General features: G+C 58.7%; 1 protein-coding gene across 1 annotated transcript in view; it reads right to left on the bottom strand.

Annotated features, from left to right (window-relative positions):
* Positions 1-3597: 3597 nt before the first annotated feature.
* The window catches only part of LOC140407632 (SH3 and multiple ankyrin repeat domains protein 2-like), a gene marked incomplete at both ends in the record, with an annotated part of 31831 nt that continues 19145 nt past the window's right edge, over positions 3598-16283 (bottom strand). Inside the window, 4 exons of the mRNA XM_072494970.1 lie at positions 3598-3714; positions 5086-5253; positions 8068-8219; positions 10836-10944. Of these exons, the coding sequence (XP_072351071.1) occupies positions 3598-3714; positions 5086-5253; positions 8068-8219; positions 10836-10944 (546 nt within the window). The remainder of the gene's footprint in view (positions 3715-5085; positions 5254-8067; positions 8220-10835; positions 10945-16283) is intronic.

The following is a 16283-nucleotide window of genomic DNA, read 5'->3' as shown; positions in this document are numbered from 1 at the left end:
AAAGAACAGGACCCTGTGTATTAATATATGTAGCTCCCAGTACACGTAAATGTGCCACACTGCAAGCCCAACTGACAATCTTAAATTGATTGTAAGTGTAATTCTTAGCACACTGAGGACTCTTTAGCAAATGTTGTCCAATCATGGAATCACAGTGAATGTACCACATTACCAAATGACTACTTTGCTGATTATGTGCTTGATAGGGACAGAGGACAGATGAAAAAAAGCAAAGAACAGAAAGTGAAAGGAACAAAAAGAGGGGAAAAAGTAGGGATAAAGTAGGAGAGTAAGATAATGGAGCGCAAGACAAGACAGAGAAGGGAGTGCAAGAGCTCACATCAATCTTTACTAAAATAAATTCAGCCGACGGAGAGACAGATAGAGCAAGAAAGAGAGCAAGGGAGAGCGAGCAAGGGACAGAGACTTAAGACGTAAAAATCAAAGAGAGCGAGAGTGTAAATGTGAGAGCGAGAAAGATAGAGAGAGAGGGGAGAACGGGAGCAAGAGAGATAGGGTGCACGATGGGGAGAGGGAGATAGATAAAGAGAGTGGGAGAGAGAGATGGAGGGAGAGAGAGAAAGAGAGGGAGAGACAGAGAAGGAATAAGAGAGTGGGAGAGAGAGGGAGAGTGGTAGAGAGAGAGAGAAAGAAAGAGTATTTTCGTATAAGTGAAACAAAAAAGGGAGAGGGGGAGAGAGCGAACAAGAAAGAGAGCAGAACACGGAGACTTAAGACATGAAAATCCAAATGAGGAGAATCTCAGAGAGAGTCAGGCCAGTTTATTTCACGAGACCTTTTAGCTAACTGGCTTCACGTCTTTATGCAAGAATATTCACAGCCGTCGAATCGGTGTCGAGGCTCCTGCGTTTAAACCTTGTCCTCCCTTGGTGACCTGCTCTGTCCGAGGTCCATTGATCTTGCTCCAGCAGCAGCTAACCAGGAAATTACCACCCCACCCTTCGCCAATCTCTCTGTATCCGCGTTTCCAAACCCCATCTGTGGCCGCAGGGCATGGTGGTTGTGTGGGGAGGGGGCAGGCGGGGTGGTGGTTGTTGGGGGAGGGGGGGGGGGCGCACGGGGATGGGAGGTTGAATCTGCAAACCCTCACCTCAGGGAGTTAAGGGGTCAATATTGTCGGGTCCAATTCAATCCGTACAAGAGTGGCCGAGTCTACTGGCAACAAGAGATCATCCCTCAGGTTCTGTACTTAGCTGATATTTAGTCCATAGAATCATAGGATTTTATAGTATCAATGCAGGCCATTCAGCCCAGCCTGTGGGTCTTTGCAACAACGATCTCATTTATCCCACTCTCCTGTTCTTTTCCTCATGGCCCCGCAAACCTGATTTTTGCTAGTATTTGTCCAATTTCCCCATTTCAAGTGCCAAATGAATCTGCTCCCATCGCCCTCTCAGGGGCCGCCTTCCAGGTCACTGCGCATTTTGCCTCCAACTCTCGTGCCGATTGTCTTAAAATGTGTGGGCGGGATTCTCCGTTGCCCGTGCCGATGTCGTAATCGGCGATCGGGCGGAGAATCGACTCCGACACGCAGATCAGGGCCGGTGCCAGCTTGACGTTGGCCGGCCATGCTCCTGCCCCTCGGAAGTGGCGTAATCGCGTCGCGCGGGGCAGGCCGTTGGCGCGTCGTCGGAAGACCCTCCCAAGGTGCTTTGCTGCCGAGGGGCCGAGTTACCGACCGCGCAGTCGGCGTGTGGGTCTGGGCGGTTGGGAACCCGTGACGGCTGTAGACTGCGTCCAGCATCGCCACACTCGGCCGGGGATCCGTGCCGCTGGCCGCGGGGGGTGGGGGCTTCCGCTAGGTCTGGGGGTGGGGGGGACTGGTGAAGGGTGGCCAGGGGGGTGGCCTTTGGGGTCACGGGTGGCGGGTCGGGTCCGGGTCATGTTGTACGATGCGACCTCTGCAGGTTGTCAGCCGTGCACATGCGCGGACACGCACCCGGCCATTCTCCGGCCGTTTTCGGCGCGGGATCCGGGAGTTTCACCCGGCGCCGCTGCTAACTCCTCACTGGTCCCGGAATCGGTGTGGGTTTGCCGCCGATTTTGACGTCGGAAAATTCCCGCGAATCCTCCGTTTCAGCCGGCACTTAGCCGCTGAAACGGAGAATCCAGCCCTGCGCCTTTTGGCGACTGGCCCTCGTACCAGTGGAAACACCGGCTCCCGAGCTAGTCTATGATTCATGGATTTAAGCAGCTCACTTACGTCTCCCAGTTTAAAATCAAATCAGGAAATAGAAATTTTTCTCAATAAAGCAGGGGTCGCAGGTTTGAAACTCCGAAACACTGTACAACACCACACGGGGTAGCGGAGGTGAATAGAACTAGACTGTCGCTGAAAAGAGACGCATGCTGTCAAAGTTTTAAATCTGGCACTCATCAAGACAAAACGCAAGAGTGCCAAATTCCAAGCAATGACAATAGTTACACTGCAGGAGTGCACTGTGCTGACTGGCCCAGGGACTGTGTGCCATGGTACGTGAGCTGTACATTTTCAGCGATTGGCTGATCCAATCAAACAGCCTTTTCCTTCGGTTGTTTGTAACAGGCAAAGTACAGTCCGTACGCAAATGGGCCGCGCTTGCAAAGCGCAAAACAGGTCAGGCAGCAAGGGGGCAGCACCGTGGTTAGCACTGTTGCTTCACAGCTCCAGGGCCCCAGCTTCGATTCCCGGCTTGGGCCACTGCCTGTGCGGAGTCAGCACGTTCTCCCCCGGGTCTGCGTGGGTTTCCTCCGGGTGCTCCGGTTCCCTCCCACAGTCCAAAGATGTGCAGGTTAGGTGGATTGGCCATCCTAAATTGCCCTTAGTGTCCAAAAGGTTAGGTGGGGTTACGGGGATAGGGTGGAGGCGTGGGCTTAAGTAGGGTGCTCTTTCCAAGGGCCGGTGCAGACTCGATGGGCCGAATGGACTCCTTCTGCACTGTAAATTCTGATTCTACGAAAACATCTGTTAGATGTGATTCCACATTTGGGCAGCACTAGCTGAACACTCCTAAGTGTGGCACTAGCTACACTAACAACCGATTTCAGAGAATCAGTCCAGCTCGTAACGTGGCTCATTTACATTTCAGGGGGTCGGTGCGGACTCGATGGGCCGAATGGCCTCCTTCTGCACTGATTCCCTGAACGGGATAAAAACCTTTAAGGGGGAAGCTCGTGGGGGAGAAGAGAGAGAAAGGAACAGAAAGTTACGCTGATAGAGGATTTGAAGGAGGTTTTTGTGGAGCTTCGGCATCAACATGAAGTCGATGGACTGAGTGACCTATTTCTGTCCGATACGTTCTGTGCCAATGTGGGTAGAACGTGGACGGGAACCCCCACGGGCACAGAGACTAACACAACCCAGTCTAATTCATCCCTGCATAACTGTGATTCTATCAATGAACTGCCCGAATCCCTCAATTAGATCCCAGCCTGTAACTCCCTCCCCTCCTTTCCCCTCTGTTAAGTGGGTGCTCAGAGAGTGCGGCAATGGTAAGCGGGTAAAGGGGTAGGGTGACTGGGAGGCAGGAAACATCAATTAAGCCCATCAAAAAAAATACAGTAACTCATTCAACATAACTCACATCAGATACCGACCCTGTTGTAGAGAGCACATAGGTGTAGCGCCGTGTTCCCTGAAGCGTTCAAGCTGTTGATTTCTGCGCCGTAGAATAACAGATGTTCCAGGTGCTGGGCATGACCGTGGTGGCAAGCCTGTGGGAGACAAAGGCCGAGGATGAGTGCACCTTCCCGCACTATTCGCCGTATCCCTTCATATGTCGATAAGGTAGATGGGGAACGGCTGGAGGCTCACGTGGAGCATCAACGCCAGCAGGGAAAAGGCTGGGCCGAAGGGCCTACTTTTCGACTGTTGGAACAGCAGGACCTATACATGGGGGAGCCGTGCATCAGTTCACCGCCCCGCGTTCATTCCGCACGGGCCAGTGGGTGAGCTGAGCACAACGCCAACCGCAGGACGTTGCACGGGTCTTATCTTCCGTTCTTCCGAGGAATTTGGGTGTCGTTGGAAAGGCCCAGCGTTTGTTGCCCATCCCTAACTGCCCTCGAACTGAGTGTCTCGCTCGGCCATTTCAGAGAGGGGGCAGTGAAGAGTCAATCACATCGCTGTGGGTCTGGAGACACGTGTCGGCCAGACCGGTGTACGGACAGCAGATTTCTAAGTTGGGAAGATTCTGGGCGGGAGTGTTCGCGGCCTTAATGAAATGAAATGAAAATGGCTTATTGTCACAAGTAGGCTTCAAATGAAGTTACTGTGAAAAGCCCCTAGTCGCTACATTCCGGTGCCTGTTCGGGGAGGCTGGTACGGGAAGTCAGGGTAGTGGAGGAGGAAGTGGACCCGGACCCTTTGGTGGCGATATTTGGGGTTTCAGAGAAGCCGGAGCTCACGGAGAGGAGGAAGGCCGATGTCGTGGCCTTCGCCTCTCTGATTGCACGGCGGCGAATTTTGCTGGAGTGGCGGTCGGCATCGCCGCCGGGGGTAGCGGCTTGGTTGGGTGACCTGTCCGACTTCCTGCGGTTAGAGAAGGTAAAGTATGAGTTAAGGGGCTCAGCAGGGGTTGAGAAAAGGTGGGGGATGTTTGTGACCGTGTTCGAGGAGTTGTTCGTCGTCGGGAGGAGTGGGAGGGTGAAAAAGGGGGAAAATCTGTCCAGACTGTATAGTTGATTGTTGGGAAGTATGTTTCCTGGCGTGTTTACTTGCTGTAACCTACTTTGCTACATGTTTGTAATAAAATACGTTTAAACAAAATAGAAGGACAGCAGATTTCCCTTCCTAAAGTGGCATTAGTGAACCAAATTGTTTTTTATGACAATCGCTGATGGCTGTCGTGGTCACTGCTACTGAGATGAGCATAATAATTCCAGCTTTATTCATTGGATTTAAAGTTGAAGCTCTGTACCCTCCTAGGTCATTAGGCTGGGTCTCGGGGGCTGGGTGATCAATGCTGGCCTGCCCTGTGATGCTTAAATCCCGTGAAAGATTGAATAAAGATGATGGGATTCCGGAGTCGGAGAGGTTCACAGTTGGGTAGGCAGAGGTCTCTGAGCAGAATATTTGCCGCCTACCTGGTGAATTTCTTGCCAGCCATTCTCATCGGCGAAGCCTATCTGAGCCCGGCTGTAGAGCAAGAGTTCGCAGCAGCTGCTGTCTCCGCCTACGATGGCCGTGTGGTACAGCGGCGTCAATGCGCGACGGTCCTTGTAATTCGGGGAGGCTCCTAACTCCAGCAGCGTCTGGGGAAGGAAGGAAGGTGGGGGGGAAAAAAACAACGAGAGGTGACATTCCTAAACCTCACCAGTGGACGCTGCCCCATCGATCAGTGAATTCCGCCAACCCCGCTTTTCAGAACGTGGGACTTAGGCCTTCGTCCTCTCGAGCCTTCCCCGCCGCCATTCGATGAGATCATGCCTGACCAGGGTGTGGTCCCCATCACATTTACTCTTCTGGGATTCTCCCTCCTCTCACAACATCATCCCTCTGGAATAGTCGGGACACAAGCCAGGAATGACCTGGCTAGAGGCTGAATTAAGCTCCTTCCACTGAGCCCCCAACAATGTGCCTTCGCCCAAAGATGAGGCAGTCAGAGAGGCCACTGTGATGAATGCAGGGATTTCAGATATTTCTATGTGTTTGGTGCAGTAAGGGGTGAGTATGTGTGTGTGACTGCTGCGGTCACGTTTATAACAATCCTGCTTTGGAAGACAGCCGAGCTTTAAGGAGTCAGAGGTGCAATTAAAGCATTGTAAAAGCTTGGGCTAATGGACTTTTGTTTATATTAAGAAGGTTCACTGCGAGTGGTCAATTAAGAGATATTGGCCAGGATTCTCTGCCCCGCTGCGCCACTTCTCTCCCCCGACCGGCCGGCGGGATTCTCCGTTACGCCAGCCGGTCAATGGGGTTTCCCATTGTGGGGCAGCCCCACACCGTCAGGAGACCCCCCGGGCGCCGGCAAAACAGAGAATCATGCCAGCGGAGCATCCCGGCCATTGTGTTCAGCTTAATATTATGTAATTATTGGGAGGAGCCAGGAGCTGAAGCAATCGGGTTTTGAGGTTTTCGGGGTTAGTTTTTTGCTGGAAGTTTTGGAGCTGAGAAGGTTTCTGAAGACATACAGTCAGAGATTCTGAATTATTCCGACAGGGGGTCAGGTCTCTTCTCTCAAGCAGTCTCGAAAGATCTCTCTTTCTCAAAGTGGAGTGTCCAAGACATCTCTGAGCAGCAAGTATTCCTGAGTCTGCTAACTGCATTTAAAAGTGGATTGAGAGCTGAGATGTTTTTGTTGTTTGAGTGGGAATAAAGATGGCAGTTAAGGGTTATTATGTTAATGTTTCAATAAGCATTGTTTAAGGGGTAATCGTAAGTTATTTTCTTGTGCGATGTTAAAGATATTTTAATACTGTGTTAGTAATAAAGTTTGTTTTGATATACCCATATCCCTATTTTGATATTGGGGATTCTATCCAGTATCCTAGGAACTGTTGGGGTCAGGTCCTGAATCGTAATACCATCAAGCAATAATTAACACATAGCGGCTTCTTAGTCTCAATCACAGATTAGACACAGGTTTCAGATTTGGGGAAAGAGATGCAGGGGAGGAGGGTGGGGTGGAGGGGGGGGGGGTGTTAGGACGCACTTTTGTTTTTACACAGTGGGTCGCAATGACTCGGAGCTCGCTGCCCGCGAGAGTGGTGGGAGTGGAGACGCTCACTGATTTCAAAAGGCGATTGGATGGGCCCTTGGATGGTCTACGGGAGTAGAGCGGGGGGGGAATGCGACCAATCGCATGGGCCGAATGCCTTCCTTCTCTGCCAAGAGGAACCGAGACGAGACTTAACTTTCCGTGGCGGCTACAGGACATCCAAATACACTTTGCTGCCCGCAAAATAACTTTTGATGTTTAGCCACTGTCGGAATGTAGGAGACGCTGCGATTAATTTGTGCACAGCAAAATTCCACAAGCAGGAATCTGACGGCGATGATGCACAAGCTGTTTCTTTCGTGATATTGATCTGGGGGACAAATATTGGCCAGGACACCAGGGAGAAACCATGCCCCCACCACCCCTCTGCAACCCTCCTTGCCCTTATTCAAAATGGCGGCTGTGGGATTTTTTGTTTTGTTTGCGTTTACCTCAGAGCACATTAGTCTAACATCTCATCTGAAAGATGAATTTAGTTTGTATCTTCAAGGGACGTAAGCCAGTTTAGGACCGTGTGATGCGTTTCGATGGTGAGCCAGACAGCGAGATGCAAGGTTTTGTGACTTTGCAACTTGCATTCATCGGGACAGACACAAGAAAACCAAATTTCAAAGGGAACAACAATTTATGCTGCATAGGAAAAGGGGTGCTGATTGATCGGCAAGTTGACTCTGATTGGTCGAGGCATTCACATGGAGAATATACCGGGGAACCATTGCCCGCAGACTTTTGTTTAATTAAAGGTGCAGGCCTGGACATGTCCCTTTTGTCTGCAGAGGACGGGTTCCCTGTGTATGCATATATATCGCAAGCCTAAATTATTTATAATGAAAACAGAAAATTATGTAAAAACTAAGCAGGTCTGGCAGCATCTGTGGCGAGTGAATCAGGGTTAACACTTAGAGGGCAGATGGCTCTTCTTCAGAGTTGAAGAGAGGGACGTGATGAATTTTATCCTGTTTAAGAGGGGGTGGAGCAGATGGAGCCAAATAGACGGTCAGCAATAGGTGGGAGCTAAGACAGACTTGACAAAGATGTCATGAGCACAGGACAATGGGAGTGTTGATGTTAAAGATGAAAGAAGGAGCTGACACCAGCATTAAGGTAAGACAGCGGGACGAGTTAATAGCAGAACAAGAGTCAACACTCTGTGAAAGCAAAACTTAAGAACCTGTGGGTGGGGGGGGGGGGGGGGGGGGGGTGCAATCGTATTAAAAAGGGGGTCAAGATGGAGGAGCGGGTCCATGGTCTGACGTTATTGTGAGTGATTTAGGCATTACGATTTGCGGATTTTTTGGGAGGTGGGGCAACACATTCTAGATTTCCCCCGCTCCAGCTCCATAGTTACCAAGACTCCATTGTAATTCCTGGTTATTGCGGCTTTGTGGAGGGCGGTCATGCCATCTCGTGCTCGAAAGTCAATGTGTGCGCCTCCCAGACACAACACACGGATCACATCTGTGCAGTTGTCCAGCTGCGCGGAGAGAGTCAATGGCACTTCTGTGGGGGAAATTGGAAAGTTTACTTTTCACTGGACCTCGGTGACAATAAATCTAAATCTGAGTTTATTCCGAGCGCTGCGATCGTAATCTTTACACAGAACAACAAAGACCAGCGCTGGGCACCTCCTGCTCCTCAAAACGAAGGGTTCAAAGACCAACCCTCCCCCTCCCTCACCGACCTCCCCTCCCTCACCGACCTCCCCTCCCTCACCGACCTCCCCTCCCTCACCGACCTCCCCTCCCTCGCCGACCTCCCCTCCCTCGCCGACCTCCCCTCCCTCGCCGACCTCCCCTCCCTCACCGACCTCCCCTCCCTCACCGACCTCCCCTCCCTCACCGACCTCCCCTCCCTCACCGACCTCCCCTCTCTCACCGACCTCCCGTCCAGCACCGACCTCCCCTCCCTCGCCGACCTCCCCTCCCTCGCCGACCTCCCCTCCCTCACCGACCTCCCCTCCCTCACCGGCCTCCCCTCCCTCACCGACCTCCCCTCCCTCACCGACCTCCCCTCCCTCACCGACCTCCCCTCCCTCACCGACCTCCCCTCCCTCACCGACCACCCCTCCCTCACCGACATCCCCTCCCTCACCGACCTCCCTTCCCTCACCAACCTCCCCTCCCTCACCGACCTCCCCTCCCTCGCCGACTTCCCCTCCCTCACCGACCTCCCGTCCAGCACCGACCTCCCCTCCCTCGCCGACCTCCCCTCCCTCGCCGATCTCCCCTCTCTCACCGATCTCCCCTCCCTCACCGACCTCCCGTCCAGCACCGACCTCCCCTCCCTCGCCGACCTCCCCTCCCTCGCCGATCTCCCCTCTCTCACCGATCTCCCCTCCCTCACCAACCTCCCCTCCCTCGCCGACCTCCCCTCCCTCGCCGATCTCCCCTCCCTCACCAACCTCCCGTCCAGCACCGACCTCCCGTCCAGCACCGACCTCCCGTCCAGCACCGACCTCCCCTCCCTCACCGACCTCCCCTCCCTCACCGACCTCCCCTCCCTCACCGACCTCCCCTCCCTCACCGACCTCCCCGCCCTCACCGACCTCCCCTCCCTCACCGACCTCCCCTCCCTCACCGACCTCCCCTCCCTCACCGATCTCCCCTCCCACACCGACCTCCCCTCCCGTACCGACCTCCCCTCCCTCGCCGACCTCCCCTCCCTCGCCGACCTCCCCTCCCTCGCCGACTTCCCCTCCCTCACCGACCTCCCCTCCCTCACCGATCTCCCCTCCCACACCGACCTCCCCTCCCTCACCGACCTCCCCTCCCTCACCGACCTCCCCTCCCGTACCGACCTCCCCTCCCTCACCGACCTCCCCTCCCTCACCGACCTCCCCTCCCTCACCGACCTCCCCTCCCTCACCGACCTCCCCTCCCTCACCGACCTCCCGTCCAGCACCGACCTCCCCTCCCTCACCGACCTCCCCTCCCTCACCGACCGCCCCTCCCTCACCGACCGCCCCTCCCTCACCGACCTCCCCTCCCGCACCGACCTCCCCTCCCTCACCGACATCCCCTCCCTCACCGACATCCCCTCCCTCACCGACCTCCCCTCCCTCACCGACCTCCCCTCCCTCACCGACCTCCCCTCCCTCACCGACCTCCCCTCCCTCACCGACCTCCCCTCCCTCACCGACCTCCCCTCCCTCACCGACCTCCCCTCCCTCACCGAGCTCCCCTCCCTCGCCGACCTCCCCTCCCTCGCCGACCTCCCCTCCCGCACCGACCTCCCCTCCCTCACCGACCTCCCCTCCCTCACCGACCTCCCCTCCCTCGCCGACCTCCCCTCCCTCGCCGACCTCCCCTCCCTCACCGACCTCCCCTCCCTCACCGACATCCCCTCCCTCACCGACCTCCCCTCCCGCACCGACCTTCCCTCCCTCGCCGACCTCCCCTCCCTCACCGACCTCCCCTCCCGCACCGACCTCCCCTCCCTCGCCGACATCCCCTCCCACAGGCTGTAACCCCACCCCCCGATCACAGCCTCCATTCCCCATCCTTTCCATACACCTCTCCTTGCACCTGAGCACTTGGCTCATTTGAAGAATGAGAGAATAATGCAGCAGAGCTGGAGACCCATCGGCCCATCAAGCCTGGTGCTGACCCCTTCCAGGAGCAATCCGGTTAGTCTCGCAAACCCACCCCCGACTGGAGCGATTTCCTCCCCGGAAGTTGTCGGCTGCCTTCAATCACCTCCCCTTCATCGCAAACTGTTGGGACAACGGGTGGGATTGACGGACCCCAGCCCACCACCAGGTCCCTCCGAGGGTCGATGGGCTTTTGGCTGCGTTGTCGAATCTCCCACAATAGGTCCCACCGGAGCGGGGGCCCCGGAGGAGGTGACAGAGCTGGTCAAACGTCCAACCACGATAGGTAGTCTGCAGGGGGGCGGCGGGGGGTGATTCTAAGCCACTGATTTTTGAGACCGGCAACTGCACAATACTTAATAACTCTCATTCCCAGTGACCTTGTCGAGCGTCAAGACCTTTGGGGACTTCCTTGCAAACCCTCACTCTCCCTGCTCCATCTCCCCTTTCCCATCCTTCACCCCCTGCCTCCCCCCACCACAGTCCCAGCACCAGACCTGAGGCTCCAGGAATCGTGGGAACTTTACCACCAGTTTCTGTATCATGATAGTTCGGATCCAGCCCTTTGTCCAAGAGTTTAAGCATCTTTTCGACTGAGCCATGTTGGACATATTCGACAAACTTCTTCAAGCTGGCCTGTGAAACAACAGAGAAATTACTACTTTAAACAAACACATGTTCACCACTGCCCCCACTCTCCCACTGCCCCACACTCTCCCACTGACCCCCACTCTCCCACTGCCCCACACTCTCCCACTGCCCCACATTCTCTCTTTGGCCGGACACTCTCGCATCGTCCCATTCTCCCCATCATCCCACACTCTCCCACTGCCCCACACTCTCCCGCTGCCCCACACTCTCCCACTGCCCCACACTCTCCCACTGCCCCCCACTCTCCCACTGCCCCACACTCTCCCGCTGCCCCACACTCTCCCGCTGCCCCACACTCTCCCACTGCCCCACACTCTCCCACTGCCCCACACTCTCCCACTGCCCCACACTCTCCCACTGCCCCACACTCTCCCACTGCCTCACACTCTCCCACTGCCCCACACTCTCCCACTGCCCCACACTCCCCATCGTCCCAAACTCTCCCACTGCCCCACACTCTCCCACTGCCCCAAACTCTCCCATCGTCCCACACTCTCCCACTGCCCCACACTCTCCCACTGCCCCAAACTCTCCCCACTGCCCCACACTCTCCCCACTGCCCCACACTCTCCCACTGCCCCACACTCTCCCACTGCCCCACACTCTCCCACTGCCCCACACTCCCCATCGTCCCACACTCTCCCACTGCCCCACACTCTCCCACTGCCCCACACTCTCCCACCGCCCCACACTCCCCCCATTGCCCCACACTCTCCCACTGCCCCAAACTCTCCCCATTGCCCCACACTCTCCCCACTGCCCCACACTCTCCCCACTGCCCCACACTCTCCCCACTGCCCCACACTCTCCCCACTGCCCCACACTCTCCCCACTGCCCCACACTCTCCCCACTGCCCCACACTCTCCCCCCTGCCCCACACTCTCCCACTGCCCCACACTCTCCCACTGCCCCACACTCTCCCACTGCCCCACACTCTCCCACTGCCCCACACTCTCCCACTGCCCCACACTCTCCCACTGCCCCACACTCTCCCCATTGCCCCACACTCTCCCCATTGCCCCACACTCTCCCCATTGCCCCACACTCTCCCCACTGCCCCACACTCTCCCCACTGCCCCACACTCTCCCCACTGCCCCACACTCTCCCCACTGCCCCACACTCTCCCGCTGCCCCACACTCTCCCGCTGCCCCACACTCTCCCGCTGCCCCACACTTTCCCGCTGCCCCACACTCTCCCGCTGCCCCACACTCTCCCGCTGCCCCACACTCTCCCGCTGCCCCACACTCTCCCGCTGCCCCACACTCTCCCATTGCCCCAAACTCTCCCCATCGTCCCACACTCTCCCACTGCCCCACACTCTCCCACTGCCCCACACTCTCCCCACTGCCCCACACTCTCCCCACTGCCCCACACTCTCCCACTGCCCCACACTCTCCCACTGCCCCACACTCTCCCACTGCCCCACACTCTCCCACTGCCCCACACTCCCCATCGTCCCACACTCTCCCACTGCCCCACACTCTCCCACTGCCCCACACTCTCCCACCGCCCCACACTCCCCCCATTGCCCCACACTCTCCCACTGCCCCAAACTCTCCCCATTGCCCCACACTCTCCCCACTGCCCCACACTCTCCCCACTGCCCCACACTCTCCCCACTGCCCCACACTCTCCCCACTGCCCCACACTCTCCCCACTGCCCCACACTCTCCCCTCTGCCCCACACTCTCCCCACTGCCCCACACTCTCCCCACTGCCCCACACTCTCCCCACTGCCCCACACTCTCCCGCTGCCCCACACTCTCCCCACTGCCCCACACTCTCCCCACTGCCCCACACTCTCCCCACTGCCCCACACTCTCCCACTGCCCCACACTCTCCCCACTGCCCCACACTCTCCCCACTGCCCCACACTCTCCCACTGCCCCACACTCTCCCACTGCCCCACACTGTCCCACTGCCCCACAGTCTCCCACTGCCCCACACTCTCCCACTGCCCCACACTCTCCCACTGCCCCACACTCTCCCACTGACCCCCACTGCGCCACACTCTCCCCACTGCCCCACACTCTCCCACTGCCCCACACTCTCCCCATTGCCCCACACTCTCCCCATTGCCCCACACTTTCCCCATTGCCCCACACTCTCCCCACTGCCCCATACTCTCCCCACTGCCCCACACTCTCCCCACTGCCCCACACTCTCCCCACTGCCCCACACTCTCCCGCTGCCCCACACTCTCCCGCTGCCCCACACTCTCCCGCTGCCCCACACTCTCCCGCTGCCCCACACTCTCCCGCTGCCCCACACTCTCCCGCTGCCCCACACTCTCCCGCTGCCCCACACTCTCCCGCCGCCCCATACTCTCCCGCTGCCCCACACTCTCCCACTGCCCCACACTCTCCCACTGCCCCACACTCCCCATCGTCCCACACTCTCCCACTGCCCCACACTCTCCCACTGCCCCACACTCTCCCACCGCCCCACACTCCCCCCATTGCCCCACACTCTCCCACTGCCCCAAACTCTCCCCATTGCCCCACACTCTCCCCACTGCCCCACACTCTCCCCACTGCCCCACACTCTCCCCACTGCCCCACACTCTCCCCACTGCCCCACACTCTCCCCACTGCCCCACACTCTCCCCACTGCCCCACACTCTCCCCACTGCCCCACACTCTCCCACTGCCCCACACTCTCCCACTGCCCCACACTCTCCCACTGCCCCACACTCTCCCACTGCCCCACACTCTCCCACTGCCCCACACTCTCCCACTGCCCCACACTCTCCCCATTGCCCCACACTCTCCCCATTGCCCCACACTCTCCCCATTGCCCCACACTCTCCCCACTGCCCCACACTCTCCCCACTGCCCCACACTCTCCCCACTGCCCCACACTCTCCCCACTGCCCCACACTCTCCCCACTGCCCCACACTCTCCCGCTGCCCCACACTCTCCCGCTGCCCCACACTCTCCCGCTGCCCCACACTCTCCCGCTGCCCCACACTTTCCCGCTGCCCCACACTCTCCCGCTGCCCCACACTCTCCCGCTGCCCCACACTCTCCCGCTGCCCCACACTCTCCCGCTGCCCCACACTCTCCCACTGCCCCAAACTCTCCCCATCGTCCCACACTCTCCCACTGCCCCACACTCTCCCACTGCCCCAAACTCTCCCCACTGCCCCACACAATCCCCACTGCCCCACACTCTCCCACTGCCCCACACTCTCCCACTGCCCCACACTCTCCCACTGCCCCACACTCCCCATCGTCCCACACTCTCCCACTGCCCCACACTCTCCCACTGCCCCACACTCTCCCACCGCCCCACACTCCCCCCATTGCCCCACACTCTCCCACTGCCCCAAACTCTCCCCATTGCCCCACACTCTCCCCACTGCCCCACACTCTCCCCACTGCCCCACACTCTCCCCACTGCCCCACACTCTCCCCACTGCCCCACACTCTCCCCACTGCCCCACACTCTCCCCACTGCCCCACACTCTCCCACTGCCCCACACTCTCCCACTGCCCCACACTCTCCCACTGCCCCACACTCTCCCACTGCCCCACACTCTCCCACTGCCCCACACTCTCCCACTGACCCCCACTGCCCCACACTCTCCCCACTGCCCCACACTCTCCCACTGCCCCACACTCTCCCCATTGCCCCACACTCTCCCCATTGCCCCACACTCTCCCCATTGCCCCACACTCTCCCCATTGCCCCACACTCTCCCCACTGCCCCACACTCTCCCCACTGCCCCACACTCTCCCCACTGCCCCACACTCTCCCCACTGCCCCACACTCTCCCCACTGCCCCACACTCTCCCACTGCCCCACACTCTCCCACTGCCCCACACTCTCCCACTGCCCCACACTCTCCCACTGCCCCACACTCTCCCACTGCCCCACACTCTCCCACTGCCCCACACTCCCCATCGTCCCACACTCCCCATCGTCCCACACTCCCCATCGTCCCACACTCTCCCACTGCCCCACACTCTCCCACTGCCCCACACTCTCCCACTGCCCCACACTCTCCCACTGCCCCACACTCTCCCACTGCCCCACACTCTCCCACTGCCCCGCACTTTCCCCATTGCCCCGCACTCTCCCACTGCCCCACACTCCCCATCGTCCCACACTCTCCCCACTGCCCCACACTCTCCCACTGCCCCATACTCTCCCCACTGCCCCACACTCTCCCCACTGCCCCACACTCTCCCCACTGCCCCACACTCTCCCCACTGCCCCACACTCTCCCCACTGCCCCACACTCTCCCACTGCCCCACACTCTCCCACTGCCCCACACTCTCCCACTGCCCCACACTCTCCCACTGCCCCACACTCCTCCACTGCCCCGCACTCCTCCACTGCCCCGCACTCTCCCACTGACCCGCACTCTCCCACTGACCCGCACTCTCCTACTGACCCCCACTCTCCCACTGACCCCACTGCCCCCCACTCTCCCACTGCCCCCTACTCTCCCACTGCCCCCCACTGCCCCCCACTGACCCCCACTCTCCCCCACTGACCCCCACTCTCCCACTGCCCCCCACTGACCCACACTCTCCCCCTGTCCCACACGCTCCCACTGACCCCCACTGACCCCCACTCTCCCACTATCCCACACTCTCCAACTGCCCTACACTCTCCCACTGCCCCACACTCTCCCACTGCCCCACACGCTCCCACTGCCCCCCCCACTGACCCCCACTCTCCCACTGTCCCACATTCTCTCTTTGGCCGGACACACTCCCCATCGTCCCACACTCCGCATCATCCCACATTCCGCATCGACCCACACTCTCCCACTGCCCCACAGTCTCCCCATTGCCCCACACTCTCCCACTGCCCCACACTCTCCCACTGCCCCGCACTCTCCCACTGCCCCGCACTCTCCCACTGCCCCACACTCTCCCACTGCCCCACACTCTCCCACTGCCCCACACTCTCCCACTGCCCCACACTCTCCCACTGCCCCACACTCTCCCAATGCCCCACACTCTCCCCATTGCCCCACACTCTCCCCATTGCCCCACACTCTCCCCATTGCCCCACACTCTCCCACTGCCCCACACTCTCCCCACTGCCCCACACTCTCCCCACTGCCCCACACTCTCCCCACTGCCCCACACTCTCCCCACTGCCCCACACTCTCCCACTGCCCCACACTCTCCCACTGCCCCACACTCTCCCACTGCCCCACACTCCCCATCGTCCCACACTCTCCCACTGCCCCACGCTCTCCCAATGCCCCACACTCTCCAACTGCCCTACACTCTCCCACTGCCCCACACTCTCCCACTGCCCCACACTCCCCATTGCCCCACACTCTCCCCACTGCCCCA

This window comes from Scyliorhinus torazame, unplaced genomic scaffold (genome assembly GCF_047496885.1).
Source record: "Scyliorhinus torazame isolate Kashiwa2021f unplaced genomic scaffold, sScyTor2.1 scaffold_1681, whole genome shotgun sequence".
In the NCBI taxonomy this organism is placed as follows: domain Eukaryota; kingdom Metazoa; phylum Chordata; class Chondrichthyes; order Carcharhiniformes; family Scyliorhinidae; genus Scyliorhinus; species Scyliorhinus torazame.
The sequence above is the reverse complement of the archived record's forward strand: the minus strand, read 5'-3'. Positions and strand labels throughout refer to the sequence as shown.